Genomic DNA, 14,619 nt, shown 5'->3' with positions numbered 1-14,619 from the left:
TCTTAAATGCCATAAAGGCTTAAGCGTGGGCAAGCTTGATCAAAATTGATTTCCTTGTTAACAATTTTCACAATGACATGATGTCCACTAAACAAGTCGCCACTCAAAATTGCTCAAATTTAAGTTATTTTACAAGAGTAATAACTCTTCATAAATGCCATAGTTCTCTTTACCCATGGTAAGACATCGCCCTAATGGGATTTATTTGAAGTGTAAAGTTAGTTAATATCTAATTATTATGAACAAGAATTTTCCTCTTTTAAAGTAAAAACGCTTTCGAAGGACAACGGTAAAGTAATGGGTATAGAAACCTACAAAGGTAAAACTTTTGGGCCATCTATAAAAGTGAAATCTCAGTGCAATCTGCAGTTCCCTGTGACCCTAACATTTTAAGAAGAAACATCATCTTCTTTCCGGCGGTGTTCAAAAGGAAGTAAAGGTTTTTTCTTTTTCCAAAAAACGGTGAGATGAATGTGAGCAGGCCCTGCAACATTATGTACATCGAGTCCAACTGGTAGTACGGACAGAAAAGAAAGCTCAGTAACTTTTTGTCATGTTCCATCCATTTGCAAGAATATATTCATGGCGTGTTTGAAAACTTGGATTTTCCTGCCAAGATTTGCCGCCGTGTGCTTTTGCTTAAAGAATGCTTAACCCAGAATCATTTTCGTGGCCCTTTTTTTTTAATTTTAAGGATTAAAGCCTGTATAATCGCAAAAAGAAAATCTTGGATAAAAAGGTATTTGTTTGAACATTTATATAGCGGGATAATCTGTCACGAATAGGAGGTTATGGCATAGCGAAAACTATTTTTTGGTTATTTTTCTACTACTTTTATTGAAGAAATTTAACATAAATTGGTGCACGGCCTGTCCCTCGCCGTGCTCCTGGATTATCCTTAGCCTATCTCACCTCGCGGGCGTATCTGTCTTGTTAATTGTCAGCGCGACAAGGAGCCCGAGCTCGCTAGTCTCGGCGCTTGTCCACGGTAAGTCTTAGGCCTTAAAGTTGGGAAGGAGAGCGGGAGGTGAGGTTCTTTTGCAAAGCCTGGTGAACTCGCTTGGTGCACTTGTTGTTGTTGGTCCATCATATATCCTTAGGGGGAAGAGTAGAAGCCCTGCTACATCGTTCTCTTGTTGTGGGGCTGGGGAGGATGCCGATGCCGCCAGGTGATGATCATGGTGATTCGTCTGTGGACTCGGAGGAGATGCAGGCTCGCTTCTGTGAAGAATGCAGGGAAGACAAGCCTCATTTCTTCAAGATCATGACAAATGGCTCTGCTAAGCGACTCGTTAGCATCTCTTTCTCTCTATCTCTCTCTCTTATTTTTTGCAAAATCCTGCCATACACATTTTACCATTTGTTTTCTGTTTGAAGAGCTACAAAATAACCTTGAAAGTTCATGCATTGCTCATGGCATATTTTTTCTCTGGATTTGAGTGTTGATTGGGTAGGGGACGTCGTCTTTGGGGGCCTAGAGAAGGTATCTGTTATGGTCCGGATATTTAATCTTCAAATAGATTTGATTTTGATAGATTCTTGATTTGCCGAATGTGCTGGTTGAGTAAAAGTTTCATTCTCCTTTAGCAACTGCCACTTTCTTGTTTGGGACTAAAAAGCAATTGCATGCTGCAGCTACTTGTACCTTCTGATCACTAGTTTGCAATTTTTCTCTCTACTTATTTGGCTTGGTATGTTTATCGGCCAAGATGAAAGCTTGGTTTAACAGTGACTAAACAAGACGGGGTGGTCTTGGGTTCTCTGTGGTTGTGTCGAAGGAGTTTTCTTGCAACCCTTTTCCCGTGGACATCTCTTTGGGGAAATGACAGATCATGCTTCGATAGAGGAGTCTTTTTTTTTTTTTGGAGCATGCATTTGTGTGGTACTAGAACTAGATTTGCTTCGTAAAGAACTTATGAAGTTGCAGATATACATTTTTTCCTAAGCTTTCAAAGAGAAAATGGGTACCTGAACCCTCTTGGGAGCAGTGCTAAAACCTTCTAGATGCACCTTTCTAATTTTGTAAGCTTTGGCTTGCGCAAAAAAATGAGACTCTTGAAGCCCCGGTCCACCCAGCTTTTTGGTCTAGATGCATAAATGCTTAAATATGTTATAAGAGTTCAGTTTTTTAATTTCTTCGTGAAGTTATGACCATGTGATCCATCGCTAATTTAGAATTTCTTAAAAATGTGTCTGAACGTTTTGTTAGGTCAAGGCAATCTCTCCCTGCATATTGACTAGTCTCTAGTTGAAAAAACCCTTGCAAGCACTCCTTCTACGAGGAATGTGCTCAGCCTTGTCCTTGTGGTAGAGAAACCCCCATTTTGAACTCATGACAGCCCATCACTCGTCTGATATTCACAAGTTGGCTTACCAGATGAGTGGAGCCCTTGTGAGCAATAGATTGGAATTTCACCTTGTATATAAGCAAGTCAAACTGGTTACTTTTTCCTATTTTCTTTAGTTAAATTTCTTTTTCTTAGGAAGCTTTTTTTGATATTGAGCTCATACTTGATAGTGGTTGGTGCAATTGCTAGCTGTGACTGTAAGACCATCACAAATACTAGTCTTTCCAGGGGCTGCAGTGAGGAGAAACGACCTCATTCTTAGTGCATTCTCAGATGAATTCTGCAGATCCTTTCCTGAAAGAGTGAAATGTTTACATATTTCTGTGACTTGGTCTCTAAATTGTTTCACTACACATTTACTACCATGTATATTGTGCATATCTCGTGCATGTCAAGTAGGCTGATTCCGCATCAGCAGTAAAGTGTTTTGGTATGGCTTCTGAAACCTGATTTTAATATAAACAGGCTTCAAATATTTTCTTTTTCATCACTGAAAGTTGCAATTACGCCTGGGAATCTCCTGTACTTCTGCTTAGATATGTATTTGATATGGTTACTTTTTAGATCTTAAAATACTGGAATTATCCCCACCCCCAAGACGTTCATTGCAGTCAAGACGATGGTAACCATTCTTATAATCGAACTTACCTACATGTTTCTTTTAGAAGTTATTTATGGTTCATGTGAGAAAGACTCATTGAGTCACTGTGATTCATAAATTTGGAAACCTCCTATAACTCCATCTTACTAACAAGAAGTCAAGAACTCTTCAAGAAAGTTGCTGCACCTGAGTCGATGCAGAGCTTGTTAATTATTAATTTTGTTGTTTGTGGACAACCATATAACAAATTATTTATTTGTTGCTATATATATACATGCATGCCATACGTACACACACACATACACACATATATACATACATATGTATGTGTATGTTTATATGTATTATATATGTACATACTCTCCACATGTTCGCCCTATGCTTCTTGAACTATGATGCACCCCATCCTGCAGCTGTGTGACATAGAACTCCATTTATAAATGTGCTTCTGTTCCAGATCCTGAAGTACTGTTTTAGCCATTGGGATTTGCAGTATCCATTGCAATCAACAAATAATAGTGTTAATGTTTGTGCATCACTAAGTTTCAGAGCAGTCTATGTATTTATATGTATTTTCCACATTGTTATAGGGCCAATAAACAAAATCTCAATCTAATCTAGAGATTTGGTTTTTTTTGTGGTGCACCCAATATTGGAGCATGGCACCCTAGGTTTCTCTTTTACTCTCAATTTTGCGATGCAAAGTTGCACATGTATGGTTGTAACTATATTTTGTATATGTGATATTTGTTGATGTGAAGTTCTGAGTACTGAATTTACACATAAAAAATTTGTGATTATGTTTTGCAGAGGATACCACCTTCATTTTTAGAACATATTAATGTATCTTCTCATCACGCCATATTGAAGGGGCCAAGTAATAATATCTGGCGTGTGGAAATAAAGCAAATTTGTCATGGCACGATCTTCAGGAAAGGCTGGAAGAGGTTTCGTAGAGATCATTGCTTAGAATTTGGTGATTTTCTAGTTTTCAGATATGATGGCAACATGCATTTTAGTGTTCAGATATTTGATAGATCTGCATGTGAGAAAGAAAGTGCATTTCATGTGAAAAATTCAAAAGGAAATGTCCCACCCACAGAATGTCAGGTTGGATTTGAAAGTGGAAAAAACATGCGAGCAGCATACTGGGCATCAGAACATAAGAAAGGTACTTCTCATTTTTTTGTGGAGCCAAATGGAGACAAATATAAAATGCCATGTCATGCTAGTTAATCTGTAATGGTCTTGCTATATTATTGTCATCTTAAATGGAAGGATCTATTCTTGTTGTTGCTATTATTTCTGCTTTTTTTGGCAAGCTACCTATGAAAGCATTTCATTGAGGAACTAGAAAGATCTTTTCCTTGTCTCAGGTTCAAATGGTACTGTAGAAAAATCAAAAGAACAAGCTGAACGCCCCCTTCGACGTGGTATTATTTCACAAAGGAGAGCTATCACAGATGAAGAAAAAGAAAGGGTACTTGCAGCTGCAAGTTCATTTCGGTCAGATAGGCCTTATTGTAGAATAGTTATGGCGCCATCTTATGTTTATTTTGGGTTTTTTATGGTAAGAGCTTTGGTTGACTTTTTTTTTTTTTTTTTTTTTAGCAAGCTTCTTCCACACATGCTTTGTAGTTCTAGTATCTGTTATATTTGTTCTAAGTTTATGTTCTTAGAAGCAAAATATGTGCTTTATTTTCCCTACATCATTCAATCTTGTCAATTGTCAATACTATGTATTTGTTGCTTGTTTGTGTTCAGAACTATTATGGAAGGATAGGACATAGGCTGTCTCACATGGGTACAGGTATGATTCGGGTAGGGGTACAGAGATAAGGGTACTGACACAATAACTTTAAAAAATGTGGGTGTGGGTATGGCAGGATATATATGTACATATGCAAAATAACACAAAAGAATCAAAATGAAAGCAACATTTAAATAACAAGTGATATAACTAAGTGCAAACATTATATGTTAATGAACAATAACTCTAAAATACAGAATGAAAACTGGGTTAGAAAAAATTAAATAAAGTAAAATAAAGTATTTTGGATCAGCGTCGAGCTAAAAAGTACTTAAATGTGCCCAAGTTCCCACTTTAGCTACGGGTGCAATGCCATGGGTTGTGGACCATACTGTAGTACACATGTGACTTAGGACATAGGTATTTGCTAGTTATTGAATTATTATTTTCAATATACATATGTTGCAATCCAAGAATTAGACTTTTGGTGCTTCTGGATTCAGAGCTGGCTTTGTAATAATATAGTTGATTTTTGAAAGAGAAGGATAATTTTAAAGGATCAAGTGTAAAAGTAAAATAGCATTGGTTTATTCTGGAATTCTTGTCATGCAGACACTATTTATTTGTATTACATGTTTTCTCTCAATTTTGTACAAACAAAGGAAAATTTGCAAGGGAATTCCAGGCGAATGATAGTAGCGAGAGAGACAGAGATAGAGAGAGAGAGAGAGAGAGAGAGAGAGAGAGAGAGAGAGATGTATATGCGGGATGCTCACTTCCCAGATGAAAATGGAGCCGTTGGATTTGCTATTATTAAACGGCTGATTTTAAGGGCGCCCCTTTCTACTTTTTATTTCCAGTTTTACCCACTAAAAAGAGGATAAGGGAACCCCTTCTTTTCTTCCCTATTCTGTGTAGGCTCATGTATTCTCCACCTCTCCCTCCTCGTTGCCATTCATGCAAGTATATGTCTCTCTCTCTCTCTCTCTCTCTCTCTCTCTCTCTCTCTCTCCCCTTGCTTGCACCATCAGATATGGCTGACCAAAATCCCAAATTAGGAGCCATACTTAGCATTTCATTACAGAAAAAAATAGCTATGGGTTGTAAATTTGGTTACTGTAAAAATCCCTTAATAGACCCAATGGGTTATCCAGTTTCCATTACACTGTGATGCTAAGTTCTGATAAACTAAGGATACTCCAAATGTTTAGTTGATTATTTAGTCCAGTCATTCAGTCTTTCTTTTATACAACGGTTTTCATATGTTGATTAAGCAGCAAAGGAATGTAAATCTGTTGTCCAGTAAGAAGGCTTGAAGGAAAATATACTTGGTCAATTTTAAAGCTATCTCACAATATACATCCAACGGAAATGTAATGCATCCCACGATCTGTTCTCATCTCTTCCCAGCAAAATAAGCTTAAAAAACTTAAAAGGTTTCATGAAATCCAAAAATTGCTGTGAGTGTTGGTTAGACATTTTCTGTTGGACAAAAAAAATAGAGGCGCTCTGTCAGTGTGAGGGCTGTGTTGAGAGAAAGGGAGAGAGAGAGAGAGAGGGAGGTAGCCATCCCCTGCCTCGCTGCATTGGGCATTTGCATCGGCACCCTTTTGCTCTTTAAGTAAGGGAAACCAGGACATGAAAATAAGGAAGGGGCACCCTTAAAGTCAGCCATTCTTCCATGACAAATCCAACGGATCAAAGGGTTTCATTCTCATCGGGGAAGTAAGCATTCCACATATACCTGTCTCTTTGAAATCCTTTGGCTATCTGTCCATCCAGATGTCCCATACATGCAGCCCTATGCAATGCATTGGGCTGCATGTGAGAGACATCTAATTGGCCAGATGGCCGGAGGAATCCCAATATATATATATATATATATATATATATATATATATATATATATATAGGCAGCCATGCCCATGCAACAAAGCAGGACACGGACAAGGTCAAGGCCATGTTGGCTGCAGTTGATGCATTTTGTGCCTTTCCTGCCCTATTTTAGAATAATCCTTTTAAAACTACTTAATGTTCTTTCCATTTGGTCAGTTGTATTTTTGTTTCCTGTTTAGAACTTTTAATCAATATTGGTTTCATGCTACATAGAGTAAAAGGTATGAAAGAGAGAGCGTTTTGCTAATTAGTAAGTTATCTTATGTTAAATCATCTTTTCATGCTTATTTATTTTGAAATACTTTTCATAATGGAAAACAAGTATATTTTTTCTCCTTTGCCTCTTGGCTGTAGGATTAAATTGGATTCAACCACTTAAAAGAGGATCAATGCAGCAGGAGCGCCTTTATATATATATATATATATATATATATATATATATATATTATAATTATGTATATATTATAATTATATATATATACTGGGTCTTGGATTTACTCATCCAAGGCAATCTGCCTGCTGTTTCATCAGGTATTTTGAGCCTTTTCTTAAAGCAAGTCTAACTGCTAGATGGACCCATGTTATATAGATAATTTACTGGACAGTTGAAGATGGCTTTGGTCAACTTGCAGTCTGGGATCTTTTTACAGTTAACAGGTTGTTCATTTACGTGCATCAAGGTTCCCATGTGGGATAATTAATTAATCTGGTGTGAGACCTTGTCAGTCAAGGAGTCATTGATGCTAGTGGGATTTGGAAAGGTAGACCTCATTGTAGAAAAAGTGTTTGAGCATGTACAAATTTCAGCTTTAGGGCCTTCTTTTGATTGCTAGAGTTCCAAGGGTAGTGTACAGTAGTCAGAGGAAAAATTAAAACTGTTCTTTTGAATCAGCTAAAAAAGATAAATTTAGAATTCCAGCTGTTAGGGAGAAATCTCTCTTCTAGTAGGTCAAGCTCCTTGTGGTTTTCTCAGACAAGCTACTTTTTAAACTATGACCGGTCATCTCTCTTTCTAAATGTATGCGATATTTTTTGAGATTTATATTTTCTCGTACTGATCAAAGTGTGGGTTATGGTAAAGAAGCAAGTTGCTTCATCCAGTTTTGCACTAGCATTTTCAAGGCGAGTTGAAAGTAGAAACTGTAATTTGTGATCATGTTGGCTTCCTTTGGTTGTTTTTGACTTTGTTTTTGCCTACTCTCTGCTTTCTAATCTTTTTCTGGATTTTTTTTTTTAAATAGATGCATCTCTTTTCTTTCATTGTTTGCTGCTTGTCCAATCAGTAGATCTTAATCACTAGGCTTTTATCTGTAGACGGTTAAATGAGCAAATTTTATGTGCACTTTCTTGTGGTGTCATGGACACTGTCTAAATGTAACATGTTTGGTTGCTTTTGTTATGAGAAATGTTATGCTGTGCAACTATCTATCTTTCAATACATGTCTTCTGACACACACTTTATGTACTTGAAACAAGTTCACCAATACTTTTGTTGTGAATGCAGCATCTTCCTACCAAGTTTAGAAACTATCTTCCTTCCACTGCTAGTGATTTGACTCTTTGGGACCCGAGTGGAAAACCATGGCCTGTACGCTATGTATGTTCTTCCCTTTATGGAGGACTAAGTGGAGGATGGGTAAAATTTACTCTTCACCATAACATTGAAGAGGGAGATGTATGCATCTTTGAGCTTATTAAAGAGAAGGAGTTGAAAGTGCATATTTTCCGAGTTGTAGAAGAAATTGTTCCTCTACAGAGGAAGAGGAGCACCCGCAACCATTGTTTCGTTAGTTGATGCTTTTGCTAAGCCTTCCAATGGTGTTGTTTCATTTGAAAACTGCATGTTAGTCTTCTAAATTGTGGTACTTTCTTATTGATGTGAAAATAAGCCAATGAGTGAAGTCTGACTAGGCTTTTATTAATCAATTTTTTGTGTGCTTTTTTGAGTCACAACCTTTTCTGCATTGAAGGTTGCGACAGTTTCTTGTAAAAAAGGGGTTTCTGCAAAAATGTCTCTATGATGGAACTGTGCAAGTTTAGTTTCCTGTTTGTCCTTTTCCAGGTAAGGAGGTTAACAACCCATTACCTAGAAAAGTGGCCTGAAGGACCTCGGGGTCTTGGGCCATGTCAGTACTTGGGTGGGGTATGATATACCTCTCAACTAGAGGGTTGCAATCCCACCATTTTATAATGCAGCGGAGTAGCATCCATAGGAATTGAACTGATGACATGCTTTGGCCGCCTGCTCGGCCAGGTACCTTGGGGCTTCCTATTTGTCCTTTTAGTTAAAGGTGCTGCGCAGGGATTTGAACAAAATGAGCAGTCTGTTTCAGTACGCTTGCACACGCATATGCATGCTTGGCAATTTCATAGCTAAGGTTCTTCTTAGAAGTTTTGTCAAAATGTGGTTTCCTAAGAAAAACTTATAACTTCTAAAATTGAATGGCATGATAATAACCCCAAAGTTATGAATATTAGGTTTTGTTAGTTGTGAGAGAAAGCAGACACTTAAATATATGAAATTAACACAAAACGTGTCAAAAATACATTGAGATAACGAAAATATGTGTAGCGATGCTTTAGATATCACTATATTTTGCCATTAGTGTATGGGTACATCAAAAGTAATGGAGATACTTTCCTCCCTCAAACGACTAAAAGAAAACTACTTTGGTTCTGTGGATCCTTCAATGATTTTACTATTATCATTTTCAATGATTTTACTATTATCATTAACTATGCATCACTTGTAAATTATCCATATAAGAGCTCATGTGGGTGCGACTTGCATGTTATGCTCCGTTAAATATTGTTTAGCTTTTGGAACACTCACATGAATTTGGCTGGGGCAGATTTACCAAACACTTGGTTGTAGTGTTTCTTGGTTGGTTGTATTGTTTAGCTTTTGGAACAGTCACATGAATTTGGCTGGGGCAGATTTACCAAACATTTGGTTGTAGTGTTTCTTGGTTGGTTGTAGTGTTTCTTGGTTGTAGTGTTTCATAAGTCTGCGCCAATCTATAAAAATATATTCGTATTCATATAACACTCAGTGTTTCAGTTGCCAAACAACTCCCCACGGAACGTGTCTAAGGGTTGCATCTGAGGTGCTGCCCCTTTTCATACTTTTCACACTGCTTTTCACAAAGAGCATAACAAATAACCTGCTCCCATTTCATGCAACCTGGCTTCAGGAGGAATATTGGGTGATGTAGCTGATCTAAGCTTTTTCTTTGGATGTGAGGTATCGAACTTCCACTGAGACGTTTATTGGCATCAAGCCCATTGCAAGTGGTCTGAGATCTAAAGACCTCTCTAGTCTCTTCTTCCCTTTGCTTTGGTAGATATCACGTCAGCTTGCTGATTTTAGCTTTATCTGACTATGCGTCTGCTTCTGCCTGATGAAACATATCCTCATTCTGACAAGAAAATCAGAGGTCATTTATTTGACAAACATGTGCCAAATGCATCCATCTCACAAGTTTCACTTGTCAATTTTAACTACACTTTTTGTTTCACATCGATATGTGAGTGCATTTGAATATCTGCACATTTATCTGTCCCAATCGACCCATGCAACTGAGCTTGATCAGGGGAGGCTTGAATCCTTTCTTAATTGCGAAAGCGAAGCTGAAGCTCATAAAGAAATCAGGTTAAACGAGCCAATCTTGGGCGACTTGTTAGAAGAATCATAATTTTCTTAGTTAGAAATAATAGTATTTAACTTTGCAAAACAAGTGCTTCCAAGTTATTTTGCATCAATATCATATATAAAAGTGTTAATTTATCCAACGAGCTTGCACAAATTAAAACGAACCAAGCACCGCTGGCTGTTGAGCTCATTTTTTGCGTTTGAACGACGACTCTGAATCAAACGCGGGTCAAGCCATGGGCGTCAGTTTTTTCTTTTCCAGCCATTGATGCAATGGCATGAGATTTAATTAATTTTGGGTCGCTTTTCTTCCACAATATTTCGTTCATGTCAGAATTATAGAAAATATCGAGTCAGTGAGAAAGTAATGCTTTCTCACCAACTTGGAACAAACATTCCGGTTAATCCAGTTTTTTAATTTCGAGAAACAGAGAGCTTATATACATTGAAAAACTAGCGTTCGAGTTCAGTTCAGGTCAATTAAACATGTCAATCAAGCTGAAGCGGACGAGATTAAGCCAAATTGGTTTCAATCTTTTCGGAAGCCGTAGGAATTGTGAACGACTGGTTTATTGTATCTGTATAGAACTCGATCTCGGTTTCTCTTTGCACTCAAGTTGAAAGTATGAGCTCAAACTCGATTAGTTTAGCCAAAGTACGCCGTTTGTTGATTTGCAACATTATCCCATCTTTTTAAGGAAAAAAGAAAGTAAACGAAATCTCCATTAGCTAATCAAATGGGGATTGAATCAGCTGAATCTTTTATGAAGCAGCAGAAGACATTATTATGTGGATTCTATAAATAAAAAAAAAAGAACAGGAAAAACAATTAATAAATAAAAAAAACTTGAATGTCAACGACATAGTCGTACGTCATGGATCTGATTTTTATAAAAAATTATTAATTTGTGTCATCCGATTTGTGAGCTTTGTAATTCTGACGTCTAACACTCCAAACTGTATGTGGTACAAAAAAAAAAGAAACACCGAGCGATAAATTATCCAAATATCTAAATATAAGCAGATTTATTGAAGAAGAGATTTAGAAAATGAGTACTTGATTGCATTAACATAGAATCACAACGAAGAGAAATGGGACGAATAGCGTTCATTGTCTAATGGATAGGACAGAGGTCTTCCAAACTTTTGGCATACGTTCAAATCCAGTGGTTACTTCATAAACGGTGAATGCGTGTAGGACGTGTGCGTGGCCGGGCCTGTCCCGTGACCGGTCAAGTTGGTGAATTGGGGTCTTTTCAGTTCAATTAGGACCGACGTGAACTCCTCTGTTGTTGCAGAGGTCTGCATGGACATGTGGAACATGGAGTCTGATTTTTAAGCTGCAAAATCCTTCAGGTCGATCCTCACGTCCCTTACTAGGATTGATTCAGACACTGAAGGTGATTACTCGTCTTACTGTCATGGCGGATTTCCCTCCATGAGTGCTTAGATTCTCGTGGGGAGTCGAGCTTTTTGAAATCTGAGCTCTGTGGTGGAGTTGGGTATAAGAGATTTTGGTGCGAGGTGGAGTTGTCGCCATTTCCTAGCCTCCGGTGATGGTGAACTCCCAAAGAGAGAAAAAGTCTTTAGGGAATGTCGGGAAGAAACGCGGAGAATGTGGTTGGTTTGCAGAAGGGATCCAAAAGAAAGGGAAGGAGGCGGTGGGAATGTGCTTCTTTAAGATTATGATCGGGGATTTTGCTTCCAAATTAGTAAGAAAAAGAATTGTCACATCTCCTGTTTTCTTTCATTCCTAACTTTTCTGAAATACTGAATGTTGGTCTCCGTTGGTTTCCCTGCAATTTCTGGGTGGTGGTTGTTTGTTATTTACTTCCTTCGGAAAGCATTTCCTGGAAATATGGTGCCTGTGTGATATAGTGTTTTGATATGTCATGGGAAAATTTTATGCATCTTCAAGCGTGTCTGTCTTTTCCCTTTGTAGGCAGTGAGCTTTTAGGTTCTGTCTAGTTAGTAACTCAGTGCAGATGCATTTTGTATGGCTATTTTGTATATATTTGTTACTGCAAGTGTATCATGTATGCTTTTCTGTTCGGCTGTTAGCAGCTAGGTTTTAGTGTGTGTTTTTAATGGTTAGTAACTTAGTATAGAAGTATTACGTAGTAACTGTTTTATAATGTTATATAACTTAGTATAGATGTATCGTGTTTAATTTATACTAGTAGACATTTTGTGGTATGAAAAGATAACACCTATAAATTATTGTAAACACCATAAGTCTATACTAAGTACTATAAAATGATATAACTTTGGCTACGTAGCAATTTAGTATAGTAAGTTATATAAAATCAAAATCTTTCATCTTAAAGAACCGGTCATGATGATAGTAACCTCAAATATTACTTCCTGTCTCAAAACACTTGATGCATGTAGCATTCTAGATCAGATGAGAAATCTGGATATATGTGATATGGATCTCACCTTCAGTGTTAAATTGCTTGCTTTTTGCTTTTGCAGTGCATTCCTCCAGCCATGGCAAAGCACATCAAGATCTACAGATTTGCCAACGCCACCATAAAAAGCCACACTGGTAGCCCCTGGCCTGTGAAACTGTACAGATGTAACAGTGCTGTCTTCATTGGCAATGGTTGGCCAGCATTTGTTGCATGTCATTCCCTACAATTTGGAGACTTTCTAATGTTCAGATACAACGATTACTTGGATTTTGATGTCAAGATATTTGATAGGAGTGGATGTGAAAGAGCACCTGCATATCTTCACAAGAACGTCAGGATAGGCAAGAAGGAACATGAAGAACATTATGATCCACGTGGAGATCCTTCAAATGGCCTTCGTGTTTGGAGAGGAACTCAGAGCGAAATTGTGAATCATCAAGAGGTTGAAGAGACCAACTAGAAAACATCTTGTCCTGGTGCTTTTATATTTTGAAATTGATAGGTTTAGTATGATAAATTTTCCTAATTAGCAATTCAGACAACCAGGGAAAATCTTCTAATTTGAACTTGCTTCATCAAATAGGTACCTTGTCATTCTGATAAACTTGCGACAATGGGATCATATTGTTATGCTTCAAAAAGACAACCTGTGATTCAGAAAGAAAGAGACAGAGCACTTAGCGCTGCCGCATCATTGAAGCTAAGTCGGCCTCATTTTCTTTCTAAGATGGTTCGGACAAATGTCTATGAGATTTTTGCATTGGTAAGTTTTCCCTAAATGCCTTCCTTCTTGCAATATGCTCCATTTTTGCTTCGAATAAAGGTCAATTCCTCATATTTTGCAGTCATAGTCAACTTACCTGGCCCTATTAAGTACAAGATGTTGGTATGCACATGTACGTGAATTTACATTGGCTGCCAAATGGGAGCTTTTCTGATTCAGAGAACAAGCAGCAGAAGTTGATTCTGCATTTTTTGAAAGGTTCTACTCGTATGTGGCTTACGAAAGAGAATAAGCTCGTCTTTACACACAGAAATAAGTTTGGTTGACAGATTGAAGTGTTAGTGGGTAGGGTCCTGCTGAAATCAGAATAAGGAGATTGGCAGAAACTAGGCTTGCAACTACACCAAAGTGCAGATTATCAGTCTCGTTCACTTCATTGCCTGCTTCCACCTTTGGTTCTTGGATTGATGAGTCAATAGTTTTGAACTCCACCTTACTAACATTTTGAACTCGGGCAGCACTCGGGCAGATAGGATGGAATCTTCAAAATCTATTTCTGACAGTCGGTTCCTTGCTATATGTTTGGCTGGTGGCAGTTTCTATGCTGCTAACTAACAAGAAAAACGCCCTAGAGCAGATCTTCACTTGAGCAGTTCATGTGTTGAACTTTTTATGTCATTCTTTTGCTGTTTACCTGAATGATGAGCTTGATTCCTACTTCTGTCTTTCTCTAACGAGTTCTAACTGTTACTTGAACAATGACATTGTTCTGCAGAACATTCCTAGATCATTCTTGCGTGAAGTAGACTTGAGGCACGGTGCTGCGGTAGCTCTTCGGGGTCCTAGTGGCATGAAATGGGCAGCTAAAGTTTCTCGAAGGCCTTCTGATCATCGTGGTCAGATTCGCCATGGCTGGGGTCCCTTTTCAGTTGCTCATAATCTGGAAGAAGGGGATGTCTGCGTCTTCGAATTAACTGAACATGTGTACCCCATGATCGATGTGCATATTTTCAGGGTGGTGGAAGAAATAACTCCACTTCAATTCAAAGAACACAAACGTGGACTCAGGGCAGGAAACAAAAAATGATCGACGTGTAATGTTTGTGAACATTCGCTTAATTTTTTGGATCCAATTTCACTGCAGATAGTTGGTTTGCTGCATGCTGTTATTTGGTGGTTATTTGTCCCTTAGATCTGTAGTTATCTGCCTCTCCTAGGTCTGTAATTATCTGTT

General features: G+C 37.9%; 3 protein-coding genes across 3 annotated transcripts; all 3 read left to right on the top strand.

Moving 5' to 3' along the window:
* Positions 1-889: 889 nt before the first annotated feature.
* On the top strand, positions 890-8,521 carry LOC116252418 (B3 domain-containing protein Os11g0197600-like). The gene is made up of 4 exons (XM_031626664.2): positions 890-1,291; positions 3,760-4,120; positions 4,326-4,519; positions 8,100-8,521. The coding sequence occupies exons 1-4, from the start codon at positions 1,154-1,156 to the stop codon at positions 8,388-8,390; spliced, it is 984 nt and encodes a 327-aa protein (XP_031482524.1). The 5' UTR covers positions 890-1,153; the 3' UTR covers positions 8,391-8,521.
* Positions 8,522-11,526: 3,005 nt separating this feature from the next.
* On the top strand, positions 11,527-13,603 carry LOC116253195 (putative B3 domain-containing protein Os03g0621600). The gene is made up of 4 exons (XM_050077664.1): positions 11,527-11,959; positions 12,723-13,103; positions 13,245-13,424; positions 13,507-13,603. The coding sequence occupies exons 1-4, from the start codon at positions 11,804-11,806 to the stop codon at positions 13,510-13,512; spliced, it is 723 nt and encodes a 240-aa protein (XP_049933621.1). The 5' UTR covers positions 11,527-11,803; the 3' UTR covers positions 13,513-13,603.
* On the top strand, positions 13,542-14,472 carry LOC126410024 (B3 domain-containing protein Os11g0197600-like). Its single transcript, XM_050077594.1, has 2 exons — positions 13,542-13,547; positions 14,161-14,472. Exons 1-2 carry the CDS (start codon positions 13,542-13,544, stop codon positions 14,470-14,472), a joined length of 318 nt encoding a protein of 105 aa, XP_049933551.1.
* Positions 14,473-14,619: the final 147 nt, after the last annotated feature.

Source organism: Nymphaea colorata, chromosome 4 (assembly GCF_008831285.2).
Source record: "Nymphaea colorata isolate Beijing-Zhang1983 chromosome 4, ASM883128v2, whole genome shotgun sequence".
Taxonomy (NCBI): domain Eukaryota; kingdom Viridiplantae; phylum Streptophyta; class Magnoliopsida; order Nymphaeales; family Nymphaeaceae; genus Nymphaea; species Nymphaea colorata.
This window is presented reverse-complemented; position numbering and strand designations above follow the sequence as displayed.

Excerpts from the sequence above, each read along its gene's own strand:
- LOC116253195 (XM_050077664.1), top strand. The coding sequence starts at position 11,804 with ATGGTGAACTCCCAAAGAGAGAAAAAGTCTTTAGGGAATGTCGGGAAG. Across the intron at positions 11,960-12,722 it reads GGGATTTTGCTTCCAAATTA|TGCATTCCTCCAGCCATGGC; the intron begins GTAAGAAAAAGA and ends TTGCTTTTGCAG. Across the intron at positions 13,104-13,244 it reads AAATTGTGAATCATCAAGAG|GTACCTTGTCATTCTGATAA; the intron begins GTTGAAGAGACC and ends TTCATCAAATAG.
- LOC116252418 (XM_031626664.2), top strand. The coding sequence starts at position 1,154 with ATGCCGATGCCGCCAGGTGATGATCATGGTGATTCGTCTGTGGACTCG. Across the intron at positions 1,292-3,759 it reads ATGGCTCTGCTAAGCGACTC|AGGATACCACCTTCATTTTT; the intron begins GTTAGCATCTCT and ends TATGTTTTGCAG. Across the intron at positions 4,121-4,325 it reads GGCATCAGAACATAAGAAAG|GTTCAAATGGTACTGTAGAA; the intron begins GTACTTCTCATT and ends TCCTTGTCTCAG.